Source organism: Ammospiza caudacuta, chromosome 1 (assembly GCF_027887145.1).
Source record: "Ammospiza caudacuta isolate bAmmCau1 chromosome 1, bAmmCau1.pri, whole genome shotgun sequence".
NCBI lineage: Eukaryota > Metazoa > Chordata > Aves > Passeriformes > Passerellidae > Ammospiza > Ammospiza caudacuta.
Genome location: NC_080593.1, coordinates 67,036,352 through 67,063,943, shown reverse-complemented (window position 1 = coordinate 67,063,943; position 27,592 = coordinate 67,036,352). Strand labels below are relative to the sequence as shown.

The 27,592-nt window shown below is 39.8% G+C and overlaps 1 protein-coding gene across 1 annotated transcript in view; it reads left to right on the top strand.

Moving 5' to 3' along the window:
• Positions 1-919: 919 nt before the first annotated feature.
• HIVEP1 (HIVEP zinc finger 1) overlaps positions 920-27,592 on the top strand; it is a 119,306-nt gene continuing 92,633 nt past the window's right edge. Inside the window, exon 1 of the mRNA XM_058813762.1 lies at positions 920-988. Within this exon, the coding sequence (XP_058669745.1) occupies positions 949-988 (40 nt within the window). The 5' untranslated portion in view covers positions 920-948. The remainder of the gene's footprint in view (positions 989-27,592) is intronic.

The window sequence follows — 27,592 nt, the reverse complement described above, 5'->3', positions numbered from 1 at the left end:
AAAGCCAGATGCCAAATTTTGTTTAACTTTTTGGATTTATTTGCATGAGATGAGGGTTGCTGGAAGATGTTTTCTGGCTAGAAAACAGCTGACCAATGTGGAAAAGTGTTTTCGTTTTCTCATGCTTCCTGAGTAATCCTGAAAGGAGTTTCAGCCTCACGTGGTTCTCCTAAGGTACTGGAACGCTTGCCTCCATAGAACCTGTTGAGGAATCCGTTCCGTGCAGGTTGTGCAGCCGCCCTGGGAGCTGCAGTTTCAGCTCTGGGTGGCGGGAGCCCGGGGCAAGAGGCCGGGAAGTGGTGCCGACACTTTGCACAACAAAGGGCACCAGGATCTGTGGCCCTGCCAGGGGACGGGGACACAGCGGGAACCCGGGACTCAGCTGGAAGACCCCCGACTCTGGCACGCATAAGTCTGGGATCAGTAGCAGACTTAAAAGTAGCAGCCCAGGGGATCCTTGAGGATCCCTCCTCTGAGGCACCAGCTTGGGCTGTTACTCTGTTCTTGCACCGTGAAAAAATTACTTAAAGGGACCAGGGGTCTGTGACTCTGCTGTGGGAAACGTGGGTTGAGCCGGCAAGGAAATCTTGTGTGCGAGAGTGGAGGGAGTCAAGCCTGCTGGGAAGAGAATTCGGTCCCAGCAGTGTAACTCTGGTGGTCGGAGTGTGACTGCCAGGGTGGCTCCTGGGCTGTCAGACAGGAAAGTTCCCTTAGCAAATCATAGGTGCAGAAATATTTCTTGCTAATTTCCATAGTCATTTGAGGATGAAAGGAATCAGATAGGTATCTTTGTTTTTCTTATTGATGCCTACATCTCATAACTTTCTCTCTGTTTTTTTAGCATACGGATTAACTGAGCCCTTTGACAAGTTTATGGAGCTGCCATCTCTCTGCTTGCTGTACTTTCCGTTTCTGAGAGGAGAAAGTGGTGCATGAGATTAGAGGAAAATGCCTCGGACAAAGCAGATACATCCCAGAAATCTGAGAGGTATGTAGCTCTCAGTTGAGAAGGAAAAGCTCTTGGGAAACTCAGTTGCAGTTTCAATTACGAGGTTAAAGGAATATGTATTTAAGAAGTTGGTTTTGTTCCAAAAGTAACTTGTAAGCAAGTTTTAGGAGTTGTCTGTGAGACCGCTCTAATTTCCACAGAGAAATAACTGGAACATGTCCTTAATGCTCCAGTCTGTGTACTTGACAGCATTCTTGATATTCTCCAGCTTACAGCAATAGCCAGCATGAACTTTGAAAATGCAAAGGAAGAAGCAGTTTCCTTATCAGAGAATTTACGGTTGAAATACAGGGGGAGGTGGGAAATGGGTGTGACATGGCAGAACTTGACGTCCTGCAGCTGGTAGTTGTTTTTCTTTAATAGTTGTCAGTTCAGCTTGCTTTTGAGGGGATCAAAACCTCCTCCCATGCATGGCTTCTCTCTATTTATCTATCAGCCATGCTACCTTGAGCACTGCTAGGTTTGACCTTGGTCTCCTTGCTCTCCTGCCTTTGCACAGCCACATGGTAGCTTGGCTGTAAGGGGCAAGCAGGTGAGAAAGCTGCTCTGCAAACTGGCAAGCTTACATGTCCTGGCATTTCCTAGAACAAAATCCCAGTGCAATTTCCCAATCCCATGTGAATGTGAGGAATCTGATCCTATGGATATTTGTTACTGCCTTGGTAGAAGTGGCCCTAGAGGAATTAAATGAGGGGGAAAATGCAGGTCAGTTGAAGAGCAGACATCCACGTTGAGGGAGAACACGCTTCCATCCCCGCCCTTTTGCCCAGCTCTTGGAAGAACATGCTTCCACCTGCACCCTTACATGTAGCTGTCATCAGCTTTTTTCAGGTTAATTTTACAGTTGCAGTATGGAAGCATCCCTTCAGAGGAAAAAAACCATCACAAAAGCACAAGCACCAACATAAAGCTTTAGGGGCAGGAACAGCATTTGATTCTGGTTTTAACATTTTTATGTCAAAACACAGCAAACATTCTTATGTGTCTCAGTTAGTTTACAGTTGAGAGTCTCTCAAGGGCTTGTGCATACAGCTGTATCTGGGACCTCATGTTTGCAGACTGTTGTCATTGCTACCACTAACAGTCTCTGCTGGAGAAGACATTTTTGCAGTGTCTTTATTCAGGAAGTGCTGAGTAGCATTTTGCTATGATGGATAAACCTCTCTCACAGATCAGGAATTTTACATTTCTCCTTCTTACAGAATGTGAAGTAATAAATCAGAGCTGAGTTTTCAATATTGCTGCTTACCAAGTTGCTGACATAACTGAGCTTATGTTTTCTGATCAAATATGAGACTGATCTAATTTTAGTACTCTGATATCTACTCTTGTGTTGTTTGGAACTTAATAGGAGTTAAATCTATTGTAAAGCTCTCTATTCACTTAAATAAATAATCTAATTAAACTCTTTAATTGTGTAAGAAATTAGTTGCCTTTTTTCCTTGCATAATTTCTCCAGTCATTTAGCTTTTATCAACCCCGTTACAGCAGTTTTCATCAGTTCCTATTTTTCTACAACTAATGGAAAAATAGTTGTATGGAGTTCTTGAATGAATTAAGATGGGTTAAATGTCGGGAAGGGAAATAGCAGTGTATACAGCAAGCCCTTAGTTAGAAATTGTGTTGGAACAGCTCAATGATTGTCAAAACTACACAGGTTGCTGTAAACTTCAACACCTTGTGAGCAGATATTGCTACTGTCATTTGTTGTTAGAGGTGAAGTGATTAGAAAAATCAGTTTACTTCTCATTAGTTGTACACAATTTCCATTTCTAGTCCAGATAATGAAGAAAACTGGATTTCACTTTCTTTAGTCTTCTTATCAGTCCCTGAGAGCATTGCAGAAAATACTTGCTTTGAACTCTCAGTTTGTGCTGGAACTTGGGGAAACTGAAAGGTTTCACAGGTTTGTTTTCTGTCAGCTTATTTGTGCATATGCAAAGTTAGACACATCTTAAATTGATGCTATTAACTAACCATTAAAACTTTAAAAAAAGGGTGGTTTAGCATGTGGTTTAATCCATGGTAATTGGTATTGATGACAACTAAGTGTGCAAAAAAGCATAAATGTATATGGTCAAAGGTGAAACTCAGCAACCTTGGCAATTAAAACAATATGTTCTGTAACATTTGAAAAACAAAGGTGTAAGATTAAGTAACCTGTGTTTTTACAGGTTTTTAGGTTAAAAGCTATTTTTACATTGTCTAAACCTGATGTCACCTTTTGTGCTATGTACAAAGAACACTCCATGGCCTTACCCGGCTTCTCCTTCCCTGCTGCCAGCTCCTCTCATTGCCCCATAGCAATCAAGTTGCCAACAGCTTTAACCAGACTTGCTCAGAGCCCATCAATGTTTAACTTTTTTGGAGATCACTGTAGAAGAACCCTTGAAACTCTCTCTATGCTGTTGTGCATTAGATGAGTTATTTGGGTTGCACTTGCAGTCCAAATCAGCCTGGAGAATAAATAACCATGTTCAAGAACGTAAAGTATTTTCCCTTAAAAAAAAACCCCAACACAATCCTTCTCTCCCTTCCTGCCAAGAAAAGACACAGGAGAAAAACCACCATAGAGATCCCCCCCACACACTCTCATTAGTTAATTTGAGGTTTGCTGCAATGAAGGAATAAGTTTTGAAGGTTTTAATATTGGCTGTGTTTACCGTAAGCAACCTTATTGTCTGGGGAAAATAAAGTAACATTGTTTAATATAGAGAGCTAAATTTAAGATTTTGTTAGGAAACCTTAAGGCTCTTTGCTTTCTGTCGTGGCTTGGTTTTGCTCATTTTGTATATTCTGTGAAATCTGACAGCCTTTGGCAGAAAAGCAGCTGCCCTAAAGTGTTAGGATCAGTGAAGATCCTTATATTCTGAAGATTTCGCTGTCTGCTTATAGATGATTGAATATAGTGCTATACTGACCTGATTTTACCACAGGAGAAGAAACCTATATAAGATGGGGTATGGGAAACATTATTTTGCAAATAAAAACTAATCTAATTAGTTGACCATTTGTTTTCATGAGTGTATTAGTGACATGGCTTTGATGCCTGTTTGCATCTGAAAGAGAGCATGTTGAATATGAAGGTAGCAATAAGGCATGTGCTGTGCTGCCCTTGTTTCATTAGGTTGTTTTGTCATATCAGCCTTCCCTGCTCCTCGCTGCAAATGCCTCCCTAATGTGAAACACATTGCCATCACCAGTGGGCTGCATTGGTAAGGGGAGTCATACAGGCTGAGTCTCCTGACCAACTTACAAGTAGTTGTCATCCCCAGCAGTGGGGCTGAGTGGCTAAAATTTGAGAGAAATTACAGTTTTGTATGTCTCAAAGAAAGATGTGGATTGGGTGCATGGAAGTTCTGGGGAGTGTTTAGTGGTTTCAGAGGTGAAGGCCAAAGGTATGGCTGGGAAAAGCCTGGTATGGGTTGTCCATTAGTGATGTGACTGGAGCTAAGTTCATAAGCAGATGTTCCTGATGTTGTCCTAGTCTTTTAAATATTAAGGGTGTGTATTGTGTTGCTAATCAAAAGCATGATTCCTCCTTCAGAAAACAAAAAGGGCAATATTTGCAAAAGAGGAAAATACCTGTCTTGCTCAGACACCCAGAGGTCTCATTTTCTTATTTTTCTTTACTGTTTTAGCTCACTAAAACTAACAAAAAGACTCCTTTGCATGTGGCTGCACTCTGTATTTACATGGCCAATTGATCCACACATGTAACAAAACATTTCACAGAATCTGTAATGTATTCCCAGAAGTACAGTTACATTAGAGAATCATGCTTTTAGCAGGGCTGAGTGGGCTTGGTTTGTTGTCAGATGGTTGTGAGGATATAGAAGGAAAAACGGCTCATGTTTTTGTTTACTTAGGAGTTCCCAATTGCAGAGTTTAAAATGAAAAGTTTTGTTATGTGTACCCTGTTTAGCACAGTGCTGTGATTTACCAAAACAAAACTGTAACAAATATTTTGAATTTTGTCTCTTTCTTGATAAGCTTTCTGTTATTTTTTCAGAAGACAAGTTGTTGCTTTTTTTCCTTCTCAATCAGTATTTCTCTTTGGAAACAATGGCAGACAGGCCCATAATGTTCAACAGCCGCTTCCAAATCTTCTAGTGCTTTGCATTTGATAAGGAAATGCAAGTATAATATGAGTAACTTTGCTGAATAGGTTGATAGCTTTGCAATAATCTAAAAATCATGCTTAAGTTTGCTGGAAAGCTGTGTATGTAATGGCTTTAAAATGTCCAGAAGAGCTGGGCATCTTCTGCTTCTCAAGTGTGAGTCAACAAAGTCTCTCTGTGTTGTTTTAAGATTGTAATGTGCTTTTAGTGCTGAAATAGGTCTGTCTGTGTTGAAAGCTGACAGATTGATATTCCTTATTAGTGTTGGTTTCGTAGTCTAAGTTATGAATAGATTTGTGTGCTGTACTTTATGCATGATTTTCATCAAATGCCTTAATAAAAATATTGAGCTTTCTCAAGGCTTGCTTCTAGAATTTGTGCTTGCTTGAGTCAAAAGAAGTGTAAAAGCACACTTGACTTTTGGGTCTTTGTATTGTTTCTGAGACAAAAGTGATGCCCTAATTTAGGATGTTCCAGAGGGGCTGCTGGTGCAGTATTAGTACACCAGAAGTGCTGGTGGTCTGCACTCTGTAGCTTACTTGTAAAGGTGTTGCGTATGTGTCTTGCCTAAGTTTGTGGAGCAAGGGTGAGACACAGTTGGAACAAGAAGAGTTTTGACTTGATGACTTTGCTACAGAAAATATCCCACGATTTGGCAGCAGTTTTTGTTTCTGTATGTCAGATAGTTTTGTATAATTTCTTCTACAAGCCAAATCTGTGCTCCAGACATCTCTCATGCTCCAGACATCTCTCATGAAGGTAGAGAGAATGGATGGCTCTTGATTTATCACCTACTGGAGTACCAGCAGATCCACCTGTAATGCAGTGAATAGACAGATCTCCTGTTGACCACAGAAGTACTCTCTTCCTGTGTGTCTTGAGTTTCTCTTTTGGGATGTGGAAGGATAGTGTTTCTTTTTTTGCTTTTTTTTTGTTTTACTGGTTAAAGGTGTAGGATCTTTAGTCTGTGTCTTATGGTGTGTATGGTCCAGCATCTTGCAAATTAGATATCAATGTGCCTGCAGACCTTAAATTTTATTGTAATGTGAATGATGTCTAAATGAAATAAACTGTCCCACATACTCCATGGTGTAAGAAAGGCTATGTTTAAAGCTGCAATTTGCCACCTTTTCCAATCACCTCTATTGTTTCTGTCTCATTGTGCCATGTTCCCAAATTTGATCTTGTGTTTTCAGCAGGGTGTAGACCTATTCACTGCCAGGATGGTTGGGATCTTTTGTCAGTAGCCACAGTTGATGGACAAAAGCCTGTTGAGAGTGGATTGCAAAAGGGCAGGGTACACTAGTGTGGGTAACACTGGTCACTGTTGCCTTAAGACAGTTCTATTGAATTTCTGCATCTACCAGTGAGTTTCTTGTGTTGAGACTGAGAAATTCCTTTGCAGAGAAACCTTTGCAGCCACCCACTAATGGTGAGTGCTGCACTTTGCCTTGAGATACCCAGGCACAAGTTCTGAGTTTATGCAAAAACAGTTGTTTGACTATAGTGACAGTTTGGTGCAAAATACTGCAAAAGTGCAAGGTACAGTAAAAAAAAGAAAAAATCAAGGTCTAGGTGATCTAAGCTGAAGATCAAAATTAGCCAGCAATTTTGGCATATCTTTTAATCTCTCTCTGTCTCTTAATCTCTCTATGCCTCTGTTTTCTGCTGTAAACTGAAGATACCAGTTCCACATCAGCTTTTAATGACTCAGAAGATGAAGTTGTTGGTGTTGTGAAGCAGACACTTGGTGGCTAAATAACGGAAAAGATGATGAAGAAACTGGTAGTAAACAGAGCCAAGCAGTGAGCACAGCTCAGTTTGCAACTGGCTTCGTTTGCATAAACACCCTTGCTTTTGGCATCCTCCAACTTCTTGCTGCTTCACCTCACAGTCTTAACATTTAGAAGGTATTCTTAAAGCTTACTTCCTAGCTTCTGAAATACCAAACTAAAAGCCCAAGACATTCCACCATATCTAACCACAAAGTTCTTCTATGAGTCATCGATGTTTTAGGATCTCAAGCTGCAGCGCAGGTTTCTGTTGTGTGAGTCGGGCAGCCTGTGCTGGTGTGCCCTGCCTGGACCTGGCACAGGGCTCTGGAGAAAGGAATCTCTCCCATCAGTGAGTGTTCCTCATCATGTGTCAGAGTTTCACAGTGTTGCTGAGAAAGCCCCTGAAGCCAGGAGGGAATACTCACTGGCAGGAAAGGTCTCTAGAGAGGAACTCCTTTAATGTCATTTCCCAGTTGGTTTTGAGCCTGGTTTAAGCCATTGCTGCTGGAAGAGGAGGTGGTGTAGTGGTCCTGCCTCCTGCCCACCTCAGATGCTTGTTGCCCTTCTCGCTTGTCTGTTTGCTGGCCCCACCATGGAAGTAGTGGCACCCAGGGCAAGTTATGCCAGCATCATCTGGGTTGGCTTTTTGGGCTGGGTTGGTTGTTCCCTGATGCTGTACACCCTTGCTGGAGCTGGTGGCAGTGACAGACAGGGAGAGACAGTGCAGAGGCAGGACTTGCCCTGAGCCTCTTGCTTGAACTCATGGTGAAACTATGTTGTAAGCCTCTATTTGCCATCTGTGAGCAGCAGGCTTTTTAAAGCTTCTTTAATTGCCCAAAAGCAGGTCTAGATTTTCATGAGGATAACAAAAGGTGTGTTCCCTCTTTCTGCTTTCTTTGCTTTGCTTTCCAGAACCCTTCTTCTACTGACGAATTTCCAAACTTCACAAGTGATGCAGGTTCTTAATGGATGACTTTAGGAATTCCATTGTACTGGTAAGCCAGCAGGAAACTGAACTGGTCTCAGCTGACACCTTAATGAAAAATAAAATAAAACACTGTCTCTAAAATTTGGCATAGAACTTTCATTCAGAATGAAAAAAATCAGCTGAGATTTATGAAATTAATAAGGAGGCCCAGAAAACTAAACTTGATTGTAGCTGGCACTGACAGTTCTGAGTATGTATAGATTTTTGCATATTCATGCTAAATATTGGGAAAAGAGAATTGGAATAATACAAAGAGAATCTGCTGGATGTAGACCATGGTGAAAATAGGTGCTCTCAGAGGGAGTTAAAATAATGTGAAGGAGGAAGGTGTAAGAATGGTATTCCAGCTAACAGGATTGCAAATAAATACTTGCTAGAATGTTAATAAAAAATAAAAGAATGGAGGAAGGAGCTTAGTTCTGCTCTTTTGCTTTCAGGAAACAACAAATTGTATATTTATGGAATAGAAAAGCATTATAATTGCAGTTAGATACCAGTCTTGAGCTGGAAAGGGATGGTCAAGGGTAATGTCAAAAAAATTTAATTCCTGTGGAAACAAAAAAGTAGCAGAGGACTGGGTCTTGAAAGCTATGTGTAAGCCAGTTTAAATTTCTTTCAGAATTCAGTGAAGTGGAAACAATGCACATCTTTAAATCTGCATCACCTTTACATCTATATCTTCTTTATTGCTAATTGAGCGTGGAGTAAGAAATGCTACAGAATTTGACATTTGCTGAAGCACGAACTCCAGCGTGTTAGGAAGGTCATGAAGAAAATGGTAGCTGTGGAAAGAGAAACAAAAAGTAAGATTTCAGCTGTTGTTCTTGCAAGTATTTGTATTACAGCAGGCAGTTGACCTTGGGATGAAATTAAGACCAGTCATTTTAGACCAGAAACAATAACATTTTCTAAGAACCAAGCTTTCTTATGGGCGTTTAGGAGAAATGGTTTTTTGTTCGGTTTTCTGGGGTTTAAATCCTCGCATCTCAGAATCCATATTTGGGTTGCTGTGTGTATTTAAGGTAACTTTAAGTGGCAGGAGGGTGTGTGTGTGTTTGTGTGTAAAAAACCAAAACAAACAAATGAAAAATCCAACAGCCGCCAATAATATGTAACCATCTGAAAGAAACATGTACATAGCAAAATTCCAGAGAACCTTGGTTAAGAGAGCCTTCTTGCAGATTTATGGTCAACTACACCTTAAATGGCTGTTTTGAAAAAGGCAAAGGCTTGTGGTCTGGTGTTTTCACAATTGACTTTTTAGGGCTTCAGAACTATGCAAATTTGTCAGTTGACTCCTATCAGTATTTTCAAACTTTGAAGTCTTCAGTCCACTGGGCTTTATAGTTGTGGTAGTGTTACTGCCATATCTTATATCCAGCCCAATAAACTATCCAAGAACATTGTTACCATTTAAAAATACTTCTAATTAATTTTCCTTAATAAAAATACCAGAGGAATAAGTAACAAATAACAAATAATGACGCCAGCATTACTATGATTGAAAGGGCTTGTGTTCCAAGTACTTGCCTGCTGCTCCAGGTGAGGATTCTTATCTGTGGAAAGAACTCCCAGTCTTTAGCTGGCCAGACAGGCATGTGGGACCTTGGGCAGGGAGCTCAGTAACGCAGTTGCCTGTATGTTAGGTGGGAGCATCTGTTTGACCTAACCCTTTGCAAAATTGTTGAGAAGATAAGAACTGGTTTTTTTCTAACCATAGTCAGTTGCTACCTTCAAAACAATCACTCAGAGCCCACCTTAATGTATTCAGGAAACTTTGCAAAAGACTGTTTTGAGAATTATCTTGTTCGGTTTTGGTTTTTAATGCAGGAATTGTTCCCCTTCATGGTGTGTATTCTGAGTTTCTTCTTACAATCAGATATTTTGATTTCAAATTGCAAACTGCTGTAAATATTTATGCTGGAAAACATAAAGGAGACTTCCTAGAGCCACACATTTTTAAAGAGCTGGTTATACCAGTACAGAGTTCCTAGGCTGGTTCATTCTTTGGTATGTTGGACTTCTGTGTTAGGCATTTTAGTTCAGAAATGGCTTATGAGATTATGGAGAGAGAAACTGGGGCTCTTAGTTGGAAAAGTAAGATTTTCCTTGCTGTGTTAAAACAGATGAATAAAGTGGACTTTAGGTTTCCAAATCACATGTGTTGGGCAAACTGCAGTCTTTCCTACCACTTGTTTAAATGTATCATAAGTCAGAATATTTACATGTAGAGGAAGGAGTGGGGAAAATACGATGGCAGATTTTTGGAGCCTTCAGTGAAGCATTTATGGGGGAAGTAGGGGAGCTCTAGTTCAGTAGGTGAGGCAGTGCTGTTTGTTTTTAAATAAAAGCTTTATAAATGCTTTTAAAGCTTCTCTCAGAATGAGGCTGCTCAGAGACTGTGATGGCTTAGCAATTCCTGTACGACCTTTAGTGGAGGGCTGAAGAAGAAATCTCTTTGTCAGGATCCACAGGTTTTGAAAAGCAGAAGGAGGATTTTGCTAAGGCAAAGTTGAAAAAGTATCTGTAATTGAAAATTTAATCTTTATCGTATGCATGTGGCCAGTCCAGTAAACTGGATTTAACATCTTTGATTACCAACAGAAAGTAGAGAATGCATGTTCATATTTTAAATACCCATGAACTTTCTTCCTGCTGAATTCCTGTGTGTTTTAAAGATAAGTTCCCAGCAAGTGCCCTTTGTAAATTCCAGGATAGACCTCCTGAGCTAAAACTGGGAAAGGTTTGGAATGAGCTGCAGGGAGGAAAAGCAGCAGTTCAGCAGGAGCCCTTGGTGTAGTGTCGCTACAAAACAACTGTGTGTGTGTTCCTAGTTACCTATGAAATATGTGGCTTACTCCCTGCCAGCAGTGGTAGTCATGGAATATCCACAGCACACTGCATGATTTCCTCTGATTTTTTGGCCTAATTTTGGGGGCTGGGAAGTAGGGTAAGTTAATATTAAGTGGCATTGTTTTTAACTACTGAGCTCTGTTAAGTCAGATGGGAGATTGCAGGCTTGTTCTTACCCTAAAGGTTGCAATGCAGGCAGAATACAGAGCCAGGTAAAAGAAAAAAAGTGTATGGAAGTGGCACTTATAATATAATTGCTGTGGTGGTTTTGTGTTCCATTACTGTAAGGAATCTCTAGCCACCATGCTTTTTGAAGTGATGTCTCATACTCAGTAGATGTATGCATTTTACCTTCCTCCCTGCTTTAGGATTTCTTACAGAAATAAGTATTTCTGTCACAGGTCCATGGAGAAAACACAATGGTGTATGTATTAATAGTGTTTCAAATACTATATTAGTATAATTTTATTAGAAGAATACCTAATATATCCAAGTGTAATTCTCCACTGTCAAGAGGCAGAGCAAGATATGTACATGGCATAGTTTAATGCCTGGAATTGTAAAAGAGTGTAAGGGCAGTGCTTTTGTGGCCAAGAGGCAGATTAGGAACTGTGAAAGTACTAAACTTTATTGCAAGAATGATTTAGTCTTTTTCAAACATATCTTTATGTAGTTCACAATTTTCTCAAGTATTGCATATATTTGTTAGAAGGTGTGATAGTACCCTTTTTTGTGTTAACAGTTTATGGAACATTTAATTTTATCTTCCCCTATTTGTTTTATTTTTCTTTATTTTAAACAACGTACATTTCTGTGACAATAAAATATTACATTTATTTTAGAACACTGCCTACGTGTGCTATATCCAGATGTATGCATCTGTTAGTATGTTCAGAATAGTGTTTCCCTTACATGCTTTTTTTCCTTTTCTTTTTTAAAATTCTGAAATGGTGATGTAACTTTTGGAGTTATCAGGAGAAATTGCTGTTCTCATACCATATGGTTTTCCTTTTGTCAGACTTATGAAATGCAATTGGTCCTTAGTGCCCTTTCAGCAAGGTCTGGTACCAGAATGGCTGCAGAACCTGGCTGCCATCCCTGTTCATGTACATGAAATCCATTGCTGCAGTGGAAGAAAGCATACCAGTTTGTCTTGTTTGGCTCTAAAATGTGGGTCTGCTTCTCTGTTGAAAGGGACAATCTTCTCTCTCTTAGACCCTTAATTGGCTAGAATCCTGTCCTAGAGTGAGAGGGCATCACACACAGTTGGGGCACATAGCAGAGCTCGTGGGACATTTTCATAGGCACCCAGGTGGGATGTGGGCTTGGCAAAAAACACATTTTGAACACATTTTAATTATTAATGTTTCCCCAGTATCTTATGGCTGACTTTTATCATGCCTTTTCAAAAATAAATAAAGAGCATATTCTCCTTTATTTTTTTAACAGCTTCTTTTTTTCTTCTTCTTCTGTGCTTTTTTTCTTTTCTATGATTTTGCCTGCTAATGCAAGTATGACAAACAGTCTAATGGGCATCTAGGAAACAGAAAAATTCATAGTGTGATCTTATTCCTGGCAGATTTTTCCTTCTGTTTCAAAACCTGAAAAACCTTTGGTAGTGAGAACATCTCACACATTTCAGTTTTTTCCTTGAACAAAGTTGTAAATAAAAAAAAATCCAGTTAAAGCATGTTCTTCAGGAGTAACATCTGTATAGTGCTTTGAAAAAGCAGAACAAGAAGTTGGCTGTGGAGAAGCCAAGTTTGAAGGATGGGATACCTGTATGTAACGTGCTTGGGAAGCAAGGACAAGTAATGGATTTTCAGTATATCTGAAAACTGACCCCATTATTTTAGGCAGTGTTTCTACAAACAGTGTCTCCAAGATAAAAGAGAAGGTGTGCATATGGCTGCATTTCTCATAGATCTGTATAAACACATCTAGGACTGCTTGAAAGTGCAAAAAAAAACCCCCAAACAGGTTAATATTGGAATATTTTCCCAACTTTTACAGTAATTTTAGTTCTTTTTTTCTTTTTTGGGGAAGGGGAAGGAGAAGGAGAGGATGATTGGCAGAGCAGTTCTCTCTGTTTTCCCGTTTGTAGGAGATTGACATTCTAGCAGCTTTTCTTTTGAATGTTCAATGTCCATGCTTTAGCAAAGCACTGATGAGATTTTCCAGTAGATCTCTTCAGTCAAAGGAAGCATGAGTGTGCCAAGCAGGCTGAGGTGCCCCACATGCCTGGCAGACTCCTTTCTTGTGTCACTTTGTAGCCTCAGGGGTAAAGGTAGATTGAAGCCATTAGAATATATTTTCCTGTAGACCTTAGTATTGCCTGCAGTCAAGTGGTAAAATATTATAGATGCTGCTTGTGAATTTCTGATTTTCAGTCTGATTGCAAAATCAATTTGCACAGCATGGCCAGTGATGGTCCTAGCTCACCAGCATTGGCCTTCTGTAGTTGGATGTATTAATTTATAAAAACTGTTAAAAAGTACTTGCAAACAGGTGAGAATCTGAATATTAATTTCATACAAGTGGGAACTATTGGCCTGAAAAGGATGTAGTGGTCAGTGTTTTCCAGAGCTGAAAGTTTCTGGCTAACCACGTAGTTCTGCAAGGGCATTCAGAAATATGAAATATTTTAAAATCTTATGAGGAAAAGGGAAAGAGGAGACAAAGCCTGGTGTTAAGATAACAGAAAAGGGTTAATGCAAATGCACATTTATGTAGTGGTTACCTGCAAGTAAATTGCTGTCTCACATTTCTAGGAAACATTGTCCTAAAATGTGTCTCTTGAGCCAATGTTGTAAGTAATCAGCTTTTTTCTCCAAGAGGCTTTAAAAACACAATTTTGGCAACAGTAACTAAGGCAGTATTTTACAGAAGAGCCCCCAGTAAATGGTAAGCAAGCTGGTAATCAGTTTTGATTAACGGATCTACATTCTGTTATTTAAATGTTTATATCCTGATTAGCATTTAGGCTGTATTTAAATATGCCATTTTATTTTAGCAAAATATGAGGCATGGAGAATGGAGATTATCTTTCAGATGCTAAATGCTGGGGATGTAAGGTGAAGAATGTGCACTTGTAAAGTGATATTGATGTGACTGATATTTTCACTTCCGTTGTGGGATTATGGAGTTTCATAATCAGATATGACTAAAGGAAGAAATGTTTGTGTCATTTAAGTTACAAAACTAAGTTTTAAATTAAGTATTGAGACTTTTTGTTCATGAACTAAATTTCTCCTGCTCCTCATTTTGTTAAACACAAAGCAAGTTGAGCTGGTATAAAAGTTTGTAAGTTTTTTCTCTATTATTTTGAGAATTGCCAAACTATGATAGCATCTGATCGTCTAAATCTGCATTTCCATTGCTTCATATATGTGTAAAGAATAGTTCTCTCTGTTGCTCATAATGTGTTTTTTTTCCATGCCAAAGCACTGATTCTGATGACAGTTGTTAGCGACCAGAGATGGTGGTTTGCTTTGCCAAATCGCTTCAACTGCAAAGCTGGTGCTTTGTGTCCAAAGGAGCATGCACATCTTTCTGGGTTAAAGAAGATCCCAACTTTGTGAAAAACTGCCTGATTCAACAGAAAGGTTGGCCTGCCACGTAAGCATGCCATGAAAAACAAGCATCTGACAGCTCTGTGGCTTGAAATAGTAGATCTGACACAGGCATATGGAAAATTCATGCAACAGGGATACTGTATCAAAACAATTTCTGTAGAAAGGCAAAACGGAATCCTTTCCCTCCCTTCCTCCCCTCCTTTGCTTTCTCGTGACTCTGTTTTTATGTTGTTTCTTTTTACCCTTTGCATTTTAAATGATGCCTCTTTAAAAACTGACATCTTGCACAAGGATTGAGCTGTTTGCAAAGAAATTTTAGAGTGATTTAACTTTGATAGGGGATATTCACACAGGGATAACATCAGGAAGGTGGGGCACTTCTGAAAAGCCATGGCTCCTCTTCCTCTTAATGTGACTACCTGAAAGGAAAGACAATATACTGTGCTCATGAGTTGGACAGAGAATTCCTGCATAGGATGACTTGACTCTTCCTTCTTCCAAAGCAAACTCAATATCCTTTCTGTACCTTCTGATGACACAAACCTTTTCTCCCCTCCACGTGCTGTATTTCTGTTGCATTAGGTTTGATACCCTCTGCAAGGTTTCTTATTAGTCTTCTACCTGGGCTTGTAGAGCAAAGACTTCTGTTTACACAGAAGGACTTCTGTTGTTGAGCTGGCAGAGGTTTTGAGGACTGGGAAGGAATAGAAAGTAAACATATGCAAGCGACAAATGGAACAATCGCCCTCCTCTCATGGTGAGCAAGTCTATAACTGATATTACGGGCTTATTTTTTTTATCCTCCCCTTCTGCTTTTCACATTTTTCACCAACTGTCATTGGGGTTTCCATAATTTTAGCTGCATTTCTTTCAACAGACCTTTGAAAATAAGATATTGCTGTTTCAGCTACCACGAAGCAAAGAAGCGGAGGCACAGAAGAATTAAGAGACAGCTTAACCAAGGTGTGTAGGCACCTTGGAATGGTCAGTTAGGGTCGTGCTGGGAAATGAAGCTGGGTCTTTCCTGGTTGGCCTGGGTAGCAGTGGTTGCTGATGACCCAGTGTTTTCCAACAGATCCTTTCCTAAAATGTTTGAGCTCTATGGTTCTCTTTACAAGAGCTACCCACTCATGTATTTGTGCCTACTACTATAGGGTATAGATTAATGAAATACAGATGTGTTTGTGCAGGGGCTCTTGCCTTACACTGCCAGTGGGACATGACTGAACAGCATCACCAGCTGCCCAGTCTGCGCTTTCCTCTTAGGAGTTTTATCTGAGGGAAGCTCTATGTGGTGAATGAATTACTGAAATGAAGTGCCTGAAGACAAAGTTAGACTTTCATTCATCCTGAGAAGTAATTAACATCTGGATATCTTGCTGCTGAGAATTAATTTTCTTCAGTAGTGGCCAAGTCCTTCTCTGTGTCCCTGCAACTGTGTTTGTGTCTTCTGTTTCGCTGGGCTGTTGCCGTGAATATGGCAGGTATGCTGCTGAACGTGAAGAACTCTGTAGAGCCAGCCTGTGCACTGGAGTAGGGCACATACTCTTGATTTTGAATCACCAGCAGGTTCAGTGGAGCCTGGCCCCAGTTATGTACAGGCTGTGGAATTCTCATCTGTATGCAACCTCCGTGAAGCAGCTGACTTCATGCCTGTGGAACTGCACTAACCTATGAACCATAAAACATGAATCATGGGAGTGAGATCCTCATGGGAAGATAGAGGGAATAGACTTTTGGCTGCCCAGAGGGAGGAAAACTTATTCTCCACCACTGTGTGCTCAGGAGTGCCGAGGACCTTGGTGCAATGCTGCATTGGTGAAAATTGACATGGGTTTATCCCTCATGTGTGGCCAAGTGAGAAAAATGTGTTTGGCAAATGAATTTTAAAGAGCCTGGTTTGTTCCTTCTGCTTCATATGTAAATCCCAATGTTAGAACTGCAGATCTGCTTACTTAGTCTTTAGAAGTTGTAGAGGGCTAATGATGCTGCAGCGTGGGTGCGTGAAGCCACACTGCTGCTTTTTGCGTCGTCAATTTTTTTGTCATGTGCAAATCATCCAGGAGTCTGCCAACACATGGAGAAAAGGATGTCTCACTCCTGGTAAGTTGCTTCTTTGGTCCCTTGGTAAAACTGCTGGGTCCACACATTAATTAGCTTCTTTTGGAGCTCTTGCTAGCTATTCTAAATATTCATTAAAATAACAATGCAGCCTTCTAAGTAAAAAGCTCATTGGAAAAAAACATGCGCTTTTTCCAGAAGCACATCCAATCGCCCCACCCATTTTCTTCAGAAACTGGAGCTGAGGCATTGCTACAGAAATTCCCTTCCAAGTAGTGGTTGTTGCTTCATCCCCTTCCTAATAACTGCACTCCTGTGGTGCTGAAGTACAGAAATGCTTCCAAGCTCAGGGTCAAAATCTTCCATACAGTCACCAAAGAAAAGTAGTTTGCAGTTAAGTGAATAAATAAATTTTCAAACAAAAGCTTTGTCCATAACTCTCTTTATCTGACACTAATGGTGGAGCATGCAGCTGAGAGAAGGATAGGGGTAAATATTCCAATATTCCAGCTGAGTCATCTTTGCTTCTTCCTGATTATCCCTTTCTATTCATGATTAATGCCCATGGAAATATTTTTAGACATTGTTTGCTCTTCTTTTCCTTTTTCTCAATAGAAATTATATATAGAGTATCTAACCTTAAAAATTAGATTAAAAGAACATATTTAAGCGACTAAGACAAGAACTAGAAATCAGAAAAGCAGATTTGTGGGTTTTCATTCAATATTGATACATTTTACATGTACTCTTGTCCTGTATCAGGCTGAGTCTTTTTCTCTGCAGAAAATGAAAAGCATGTACTCATGTCAAGAGCGTAATTCATAGTTATTTTCAGCAGGTGTTAGAAACATTTGTAAATTCCAGCTTATAACTGAGCAATTCACCCTCCCCCCACATATGTAAATTTGTAACAGAGGATTCAGTAAGGGGTTTGAGTGTATAAACGATACCTTTATTTTCAGTGTGGAGTTCCCACTGAGAGGCCAGGCCTAAAAATACCAAATGTTTCCACAACAATTCCTGCACACTGCATGTTGAGCAATACAGCTACAACCAAGGGGAGAGCTTCTTCTGACAGTTGAATGCAGGAGTCCAAACTGAGTTAGGTTATATATAGTTTTTATTACTGGTCATAAGCTCTTACCAGAAATCCAGATGTGCTTGAATCATGCAACAGATTAATGACACAAAATGACTGTGGGTGCAGGATGAAGGCTCCTTTTGTTTACCAGAGAGGATACTGTAACTTCCAGTTAATGACTTCAAACTATCTTACAGAACACAAAGGAGCAAGTTAAGGCATGTAAACAGAAGTTGCCAGACTTCTTATCAAGGTAATTACATGGTATTGAAATGTGTGACTTGATTTAAAAAAATAGTTTTGTATTAGTGCAGCCCTTTTCTAATGGAGTGTTTCAGTAAATATTTAAAAAGAAAACCCCCCAAAAAACCTACCTCAAAACATTCTCAGTAAGTAAAAGGGAAATTCAAAAGGGAAAAAACCAAACGGAGTAGAGGAACTTTACAGGGCAGACAATGTGTCTTCTAAAATAGTAGAAAATCTTGTATAAGGGAACCCAAAATGCTTTGATTTTGGGATGTTTAAACATAGCATATTTTTGAGTGGTTGCTAATTTGAAGTGTTAAGTTCTGCATGGAAGTTAGTAGACTTATGAGTCTGGGTGTTTCTCAGTGCTCATGTCCAGTAGGTAAATAAGCATGTTTGTGCAACATCAAAATCCTTAATTTTTCTTTTTCCTGCTCCTGCCATACACTATGTTCCCTGGGGAAAATCCTGGTTCAGTGATTGTGGAATTTCATGGCAAAGTACACCCTCTCCCGATTAAATCCCTGCAGAACCAGGTGAGTGGTATAGGGAACCTGTTTGCTGTGGCTGCATGCAGCAAGTACAAGCTGCTCAGGCTTTACTCACATTTACTTATTTATTTGGCAAAGAAGTCGATTAGGGTCAGGCTGTCACTGGATTGATTTCTCCAGTACCTCTGTAAGAATGGTTTAAAGTACAATATGTAATTGGAAGCAATGTGGAAGAGGTCAGCAGCCCTTTTGGGGTTTTGTCTTGATTTTTGCCACAGCTGATACAGTTTCAGCCCTGAAAGTGAACAAAAGATCCTTGTAGACCTGTCAGCACTGCCCTTTGGCACTCAGGTCAGTCACTGTGTCACAGAGTCAGCTCAGGACTGTGTTTTCTTCTCCAACAAATCCGGTTTAAAACTAGCATTGGGCACTACTTAGACCAGTAGCTGTTTTAGCCCAACATGTCCCCATGAGTAGCTATATTTTTCAGCCTGTATTTAAAGTCTAAGCTGTTAATAATGGTTGAACTCTTCCTAAGCTTATTTTCAGGATTTTTTTTGGGAGAGTATTTTAATTATTGTCATAGACTATGATGGGCTGCATGTTTCCTCTGTGTTGTGAAGCTTTCACATAGTGACTTTTTGCTTGCCTTAACTTGTGTAGAAATCCACCTTTGAGAAAAGGGTAACATTTGCACCAAGTTCTCTACTTCCTTTGGAAACACAGAAAAAGGAAAATATGTTTCCTGTTAGTGACTGTTTTAATTTGTATTTCTGTTTGCATGAGAATATATCCCAAATGTACAGAGGAATTTTTCAGGGCGCTGTTAACCTGAGAACTTTCAGGGTATTTTTTTGTTTTTTATTCCTGGCAGGAGGATTACATTCAATGTTTCTCCAATTTTGAATCTGATTTCTTAACATTATGGAAATTGTAATGTAGTCATCTCTATGAAATGTCATATTATGAACAATTCCAGGGTGGTTTTGGGTTGTTTTTTTTTTAACCAGTGGCTTGTCTAGGCTAGGTATAACTGGGGCTGTTCAGCCAGAGGCACTGGTGGCTGTGTTGGGCATGGTCAGGTACCCTTTAGTCTTTGATCTCTGTAGTTCTTAATGGTACTGTAATGGTACTGGGCGAAATCCTCATAAAACTTCCTAAAATAGCCAAACATTTGTGCATGGTTTGTTGTGGGTTTTTGTTTGTTTGTTTGGGTTTTTTGGGGGGATGGTTTGCATTGCTTTGGGTTTATTTTAGAGATAGTAAATATGCTGATGAGCATTTTGTTGTTCCTAAGGCAAGCACAGTATTGATACAGAAGTGTTTTCTCTGGGGACATCAGAATTGAGTCTGGTTTTTCTGTATGCATACTTAATCCTTCTAGGCTTGTAATATTCTCTGGAATTCCCAGTTTTCTGCAAACAGCTTTATTATTAGATATGCGTTTTCTGAAGTCTCCGTTTAGGTTACCTTCAATATCCTGATGATGTTGATCTCACACCTAGCAGCCAGACAGCCCAGGTCAGATATATTTACATATGGGGGGGAAAGGAGAAGTGGACAGGGAACAGGGGTAGAACAAGGGGTTGTGGAGCAATCAGAACTGTGTAATTTACTTACCTCTATGGGAAATGTCTACATCGAGTTAAGAAAGTTAGATGTTTCCTCAAACTTTTTTTTTTCTGTTTGCCTGAAGTGAAAATAGAGATATGACATTACAACACGCTGTGGTGGAGTTTCTCATAGGAGTATAGATTTTACTGTTCCAGAGAAGATTGTTTTTTAAATTACTGATATGCTCTGAAAATATGCAGAAGAAAAGGTAAGAATGAGGATAGATGGTTGGTGCAAAAACACCCAACAAAATTAGATCCAGATGGAGGAAGTGGGATCTATGTTTTTGAGCTGTGCAAAGGCTGTTCCACATTTATTCCCCTTTCCCATTATTTTCAGCACAATGTGAGGAACTCTATGGTATATTTATGTATTGGAACTGAGAGTAAGAAGGTAGTAATGAGTCTGTTGTCAGCATGTTGTGCTTTCTTTAATTTACAGCATCATCACTGTGCTGTGCTGCCATAAAGGAGAGAATATAGCCTTTGTCCCCGCTCGGTGCTAGCGGAACCGAGAGCGATGCACGCAGTTGGCAAGGGCTGCAACAACAGAGTCCCCATTCATCGCTGCCCTCAGAGCAGTTTGGTTTAGCTGTGTTACGTAAGCCATTTGTGGTATAACTCAGGACATTGCACAGAATAATATTGGGCATGGATATCCAGCTGTTGTGCGAGACATTGAGAAGGGAATAAAGGTACCTTATTGCAGGCGGGGGCTGGGGCACGCCTTCAGCAGCTCATTGAATTGAGGTATTGCGACCCATTCCCTCAGCAACCATCACATGACAAGTGCTAGAAGCAGTATTGAGCTACTGCACTAGACATCCTTCTTCTACAAAAATTACTCAGTTTTACCCTTTGTGAACCTAATGCCAATCAATGTGATTTTTGACCAGACTGATAAGGGAAAGCTTTTTCTGAAAATACTGCATGAGTTACCAACCTTATGCTGTAGGAACTATAAAACACGTAATATATTTGTCATTGACTCTGAAAAGTTACTGCCATTAGCTATTGGGCTCCGTGAAGGTAAATCCACCTTTTGTAGTTAGTATTCCGCCCAAGATTATGCAAAATAATATTACTAAGTAGAATGTTTTGGCTTATCATGGAAAGAAGGAAAAGAGCTGCTGAACATCAGCAGCTGGCAGTGGTGAAAATACTGCCTTGCCATCCTGAACATTATCTGATGAAGTAAGATGCTGCATAAAATTCTCCTCAATTAAAGTAATGGGTCTCGGTGTTTTCTTTTGGAGGGCTAAATAAGTGAAATCAGACGTTTCCCAGAGTCACGGATTGTCTTTGCCTTTGTTTTGTCTGCCCTGTGCCAGGGAGGCACTGGACATTGCCTGCTTGGCAAAAAGTCTTGCTTTTCCTGGCATTTGATATCACTACTCCTCAGTGTGACCTTGCAAAGTGACTAGAGATGCTGGAGGAACTTCAGGCAAAAGCTAGTTTTGTTTCAGTCAGGTGGTGGTTTAAGTCCTTGATTACTGAGTTAGCACAAACAAAAAACGTAAAGCATAAACCAAATTACATAGAGACTGTTGCTATATGTTCTATTCAACCTGTTTCTCTACGATTTTGGCCAAGATATGTTATAGCTACAAAAATCTGAGAATCTGGCTCTGTACAGATGCCTTTTGCCTTTATAATCTCCCTTTCTAAGGAGAAATCTTACCTAGAGTTAAAGAAATAAAATTTCAGATCGTGTTTCTGTTGATTTTTTTTTAAGCTCCTTTTTTCCTGTTTTGTTTTCAGTTATGTGGCAACCAAGATGCTGATCCTGGTGATCCTATCATATCCTTAAATCTATTTGTGAACAGGTCTTGATGCTGAAGAGCATCCTTAAAATTCCTGTGTTTTACCTTATAATAATTCACTTATATCATGCACTAGAAGCACTTTATTGTATCAGGTAGCACTTTGTCTTCTAGAGCAGTAACACTTTATTGTGATTATGTATGACATTAACATGAACTATTACTTTTACTTGGGGACAAAACCTGATGCATTAAATCCATGACAGACTTGGGCTTGGGCTTCTGAATAGTCTTGGGCTACTAGCCTGTTCTACAGTTAGTAATTTTTGGGGGCTCTGGCCATCACAGTGATGAATTACTGAAAACAACTGGAGAGTCTATTGTAACTACAAATTTTGGTATTCATAAATATATATGGGCAGGAAGTGCTGATAAAAATTCCAAGTAATTTTTCATGGTTTTGGGACCTTCCTTAACTGGACTGTAAAATTGAAAACAACCAGTTGAATCATTTTATTAGAAGGCAGCATCCATTCTTTATGTGTATAACCACATCATCTGTAGTTGGACCATGCAAAAAAAAGTTTTGTTTTGTTTTGGTTTTTTTTTTTTTTTTTTAATGCATTTGAAATTAAATTGAATTTAAGGGATGTATAAATGTAAAGTTAGGGAATATTCCAGTTCTGGAACAAAACCAAGTGTTCTGTGTCTGTTGACATTTACCTTTTTTTTAAATAGAATAATTAAGTGAGAATAGCTCCTAGCTGTGCTTAGCTAGGGTTTGAGTGTACAAATGCTCTCCGTGTCTTATTTGGGTTCCTAAGGAGGCAATGCCCAAGTATTATTTAAGTATTTATTGGGTTTCAGGCTGAATGTTTTCTCTCTGCTTGTTTTGCAAGCACCTAAAATTACTGTAACTGAGAGAAGGGGAAAAAAGTATAGTTTTTGCTTTTGCTAACAATATGTATGTAATCAGCACCTCCTGGTTAATGAATTAGCTGGCTGTTTCTTTCATATAGCAATAGCAGGGAAAACTGCTGGGATAATCAGCAAGTGTTGGCAGAGGGATTCAGCAATGTATGTATCAGTTAATATTTCCTTTAAATAGTTTTCAAGTAAACTAGATCAAAATTTTGAATGGGCCCCCTATGCGTCTAAATATTTTTCAGGAGCTGAGGTGAATAAAATATTATAAACATGAAGTATTTAATTACTTTCTTAAACCTTAAGGAAGCACACAGAATGGTTTTATTCCCCTTTCAAAGTGCAATCACAGTTAGCAGAATAAACTCCTAATTTTGAATTTAAAATGTTGAACATAATTGAAGGTTTTGCTTGAGTTTTTTTGTAACCCAAAAAGGCCTCCTTATAATGTCAATATAAATAGCTTTTTCTTCTTCAATGGTGATAAAAATATGCTATTTCTACAGATATCCTTTGCAGTTGCAATGTATTAAATACCTTAGGCTCAACCTTGTGTGGGGCCATCCCACTCAAGTGTTAAGTAGATGCATCAGTAGAGAACAAATTGACCTTTGGTGATGGCTACCAAACCTGTGCTCTCATCAGTGTCATGTTCCAGCACTCAGACTTCTCTTTAAACATTGTCTCTTACCAAGTGGACTGACAAGCCAGAGTGGGCACAGGGCCATTCCCAGAGAAGAAAAGAGAGGGCAGTGCATGGATGACCACCAAGTGATGGCCATGTCTTCCTCACAGTGAGAGCAGCAGCAGATCAGAGCAGTTGTGGTTGAGAGGAGGCTCTGCCTTCAGCCTCACTGCAGTGCCTGTCTCCCCTGCCCCATGATGTTCTTCAGCACAGATCTGCTTCTGACTAACTCCACACTTTGGGAGTGAAGCACTCGTGAGGAAGGGAGCCAGACAGCTCCTAGGACAGGCTGGAATTTAGTACTGCAGGGGGAACAGCCCTCTGGAGGGAGTGTTTGTAGGGGATGTTTGACATCAGCTTCCTCTTGTTATCTGCACTTAGATACTTCTGCTGATGATGGGGATTTGGGGGCTTTTTAAGGGTATTCTTTGGTTGTTCTTTTTTTTTCTTGTTTCATTTTGTTTTGTTTTGTTCCTTTTGTTTTGGCTTATTTAACAGAACCAATAGTATCTTTTTATTTGAAAGAAAAATGCTGCAAGCTTAAGATAAGATTCTTCCATCTTGGCTATAAGAAAACAGTAAGCCAAACAGACAGCTTGGAATGGGTGTGTTTTCCCAATTAGTGAGCCTCGTTGCTAGCACAGGGGTTTAGTAGAGCTCATTTTTTGCTGTGCATGAATGTAAGGTACAGATTCCTTGCTCACTGATGGTAGCTGCTACCCAGGGACACCATGCTGGAGAATAAGGATTTTTTTTTGGGCTTGCACCCAAGGCAGGTGCCATGCAGGGAGGCTGATCCCTGTCCAAGCAGGGAGCCAGGCTTCATGAAGTGCAGAAGGCTTTGCTGACTGTGTCTCTTGGGAGGATCCATGACCTCTGTTGCTTCATGTGTGAAGGTAATTGAAATAATTTTAGCCTGACCTTGGGGATTGCTGTGCCACTTTCTGCTGGGTGGTAGTGACCAGGTCTCAGTGTGTTCTGGTGATTTGCTGTGATCACTTTCCTTTTCTGCTTTATTGGTGAGCCAGTGAAAACTCATTATTTTCTGTTTAACAACCCTACTGTCCATCTGTAAGAGATTTGGTAGCAATATGGTAAATTACAACAGTATTTTTTGTCAAATGTCCAGCAAAAATAAGGTTCTGGGAGGACTCGGAACTGTGGGAGGGTGTTTTGCAAATGTCATTTTCTAGTACATTACAACATGAGGAAACCATGGTATGTATTTTGCATTCAGAAATAAGACTGATTTAGGCTATGAATAATTGTAGAAGTTGGGATCACCAAGATAAAAAAAAACGGTCCACACAAATGACTTAAAATTTTTGCGTCTGACTGTGTTTGTACTTTTCTCATGTCTAAAGGCTGCCAAATTCTAGATGCTGTCTTTCCTGGGAACTAACCAATGCTCTCTGGCATGATTTTCACTTCCCCTTATGTCTATATTTGAAAAAGCATATGTGTAGTCCCTAAATGAATATAGTGGTTAACAAGCTATGGATGACAACCCACAAAACATATTTGCTAAAGCAAGTTTCATACTGCTTAATGGAAAACAAATACCAGAACAACAAACCAGGGATATTGCTATACGTGCATATATTTCACGTGTGAGAAAAGGTGAAGGAAAAAATCCCCTTCTGAGTTTTTCTTGGGCATGCTTATTCCCCACTGGAGTTAAATTACTGTAACTCTGGGGGCAGAACTTGGTTCTTCAGTACATATTTATGTTTTCCCTGGTAGGGCAGGACATGCTATATAGTAGAAATGACTAGTTACTGTCATTAGATGAGTAATAGCTTCATCCTTCCTAGCTCCTAAGGAAGGAATCGTCCTTTACATCCGAAGGAAGTAGGGCCAGCAGCATCCTGCTAAAGCAGCACTGTTAAGTCATTCTCTAGTAAACAGTGACTCTGTTGTTCCTAAAGGAAAAGAGGCCATGCAGAATTTTCAAGCCTTCGACACATGTGTCTTGTGTGCAAGTGATGGGATGTATGTGATGCTGGAGAGGCTTGGGGAAGGACTGCAGTGTGTGGGGAAAACCCCTCCTTGCAGGTAGTGAGTGCATCATCCCTGGCTCAGGGGTCACCTTGGAGGCAGGTGGGGAATGGACCATGGCTGGGATAGAGCAGATCTTTTTGCATTTTTCAACAGCAGATTGCCACACGTGCATGGAGCCCTTGCTGCCCAACCCACTGAATTTGGAAGCTCATTCAGGTAGTAACTGCTGGCTTGAACACAGCATGAAATTAGAGATTTTATTACAAAACACTAAAGCTTAGTAGTGTTCTTACCCTTGGATGCTCAGTCTTCAGCCAGAGCTTCCTGAAGCTGACTTATTTTATTAGATTTTATTTTAATTTAAAAGTAACTTAAAATGTATTTACTTGCCTTCTTTCATCTGGTGACTCACATTAGTTTCTTCCACATGACTTCTCTGCTGAGGTTAGGAACCTAAGAAGTAAAACTGAGATTTCTGTAACTTTCTGCTTCCTCTATCAAATCCCTTAAGAAATTATCAAACACAGGCAAGGTTTATGATGTCATTAGAGTCTTTTATAACTGCCTAATGCTCCAAGTAGAAGAAACTCGGTTATTACATGTTGTGTAACCAAGCACATTGGTCTTCAAAAACAGAATTTAAAGCCCATTTTTTTTCAATTACCTTTCAGGTGCCTGTATTAATACAGTAAGTTCTGGTGGAATCAGTGAAAGTTGTTAAATGGGCAGCACTTTCTCTCATATGAACCATGGCTTTGTTTTGCTTTTCTTTTTCCTTAATTTTGGTCCTCACTTTCCAAATAGCTTGCTGATACTAGTGCCCTTGGTTTTTAGGAAAAAGGAAGTAACTGGTTTTGGTAAAACAGCTGTTGTAGAATGTCCACCCTTCTGACAGGGTTTAGTCCATGAAACGTTTAAAAAAACAGCCTTGCACATGCCTGCCCATCTAAGCTTTTTTTAGTTAACTGCTGTGGGAAACAGTGGTTTTCTGATGAACTTTATACAAACCAGGAAGTGGCCTTTCTCATTTGCTGTAGGTGAACTTGCTGTAGCAGGGGGTTGGACTAGTCCCTTCCAACCCCAACCATTCTGTGATTTCAAAATGAGTTGAGGAGTGGCTGCTGTGTACTTTCCAAATGAGTGCAGCGTGACATCTGTGGCCCACATGAACCTCACTCAGGCCAGCTGTTGGTACCCTGTCAGTGAAGCCAGGTCTGCCATGCCCTTGCATGAGGCTTTGGCTTCTTCAGCAAAAAAGGAGGGTGAGTAGAAGTATAAAATAACTTCTTTTTATTTTCCTTGAAGTTCAGAGAGAATGTGTGTGTGTTTGAGAGATATATATATGTGTATATATATATATATATATATACATATACATATATATATATATATATATGTATATATATAAAGAGAGAAACAAAACCCAGTGTTCCAACAATCCCCTGCATGTGTAGGAAGAAAAATATGCTTTTCAGATAAGCACCCTTAGTCCTGGCTATACCACATAAGTGTCTGCCCAGTAATGGTTCTGATAAATTTTTTGTTAAAAGCAGTTAAAGCAGTTACATTTTTGTTAAAAGGAGTTAAACTCAAGAGTTGCTTTGCATGAGATGTGACTCCAAAACAAGTTGCTGAATATTAGTTATGCATGTGCTGTGGACAAGGCTGTGCTAAGGCAAGCGTGTGTTAGTAATATCAGTACTGTTGTTACCGAGGTGTTCGGCTCTGCCTGGATTGTTTTCTCAGAGAGCTTCAGTTCTTAATATAGTGCCAGTTTCTGTGTTGTGGTAAAAAGAAAAGCCAAAGGAGCATGTATGTGTGGTGGCTGAGATCTTCACCCAGACTGCAGTCCTGTCGATTTTCACCAAAGTGCCCCAACCTAGAATGTTTTTAATGTGATCTTTGACATAGGGTAATGGCTTTAAACTGACAGAGAATGGGTTTAGATTCATATTAGTAGGGAAAAAGAACTTTGAACCCAAACTTGTAGCTGTAGCTGAGTTCACTGTGAGGTGGGAGATGCAACTTGTTTGGACAGCTAACAGCTGGTTAGTACTTACAATCAAATGAGCAAGATCCCTGCTTTTCTGAAGGAAGATGTAAATAAGTAAAATAGATTTTAGCCTCAAACCACTAGTAATCTGTGCAGACAGATTACACAAAAGAGAGGAAAAAGCTATGTACTTTATATAGAGGCAGGGTGTCATGCCAGAAAGGCTGATGTTATGTGTTGTGCTGGTAAAGTATAAAGAAGTGAAAGGTAGTGTTGCAGTAGACTTTTTCCCTTTCTCATTTCTGGATCTCTTAGCAGCTAACTGCAAACCGCTCGTTTTATTTTCTCTGTAGCTGATCGGAAGGATGCTGGGGTTTTTGTGCAGTTCAGGTGACTTGCAGTACTCCACGTGG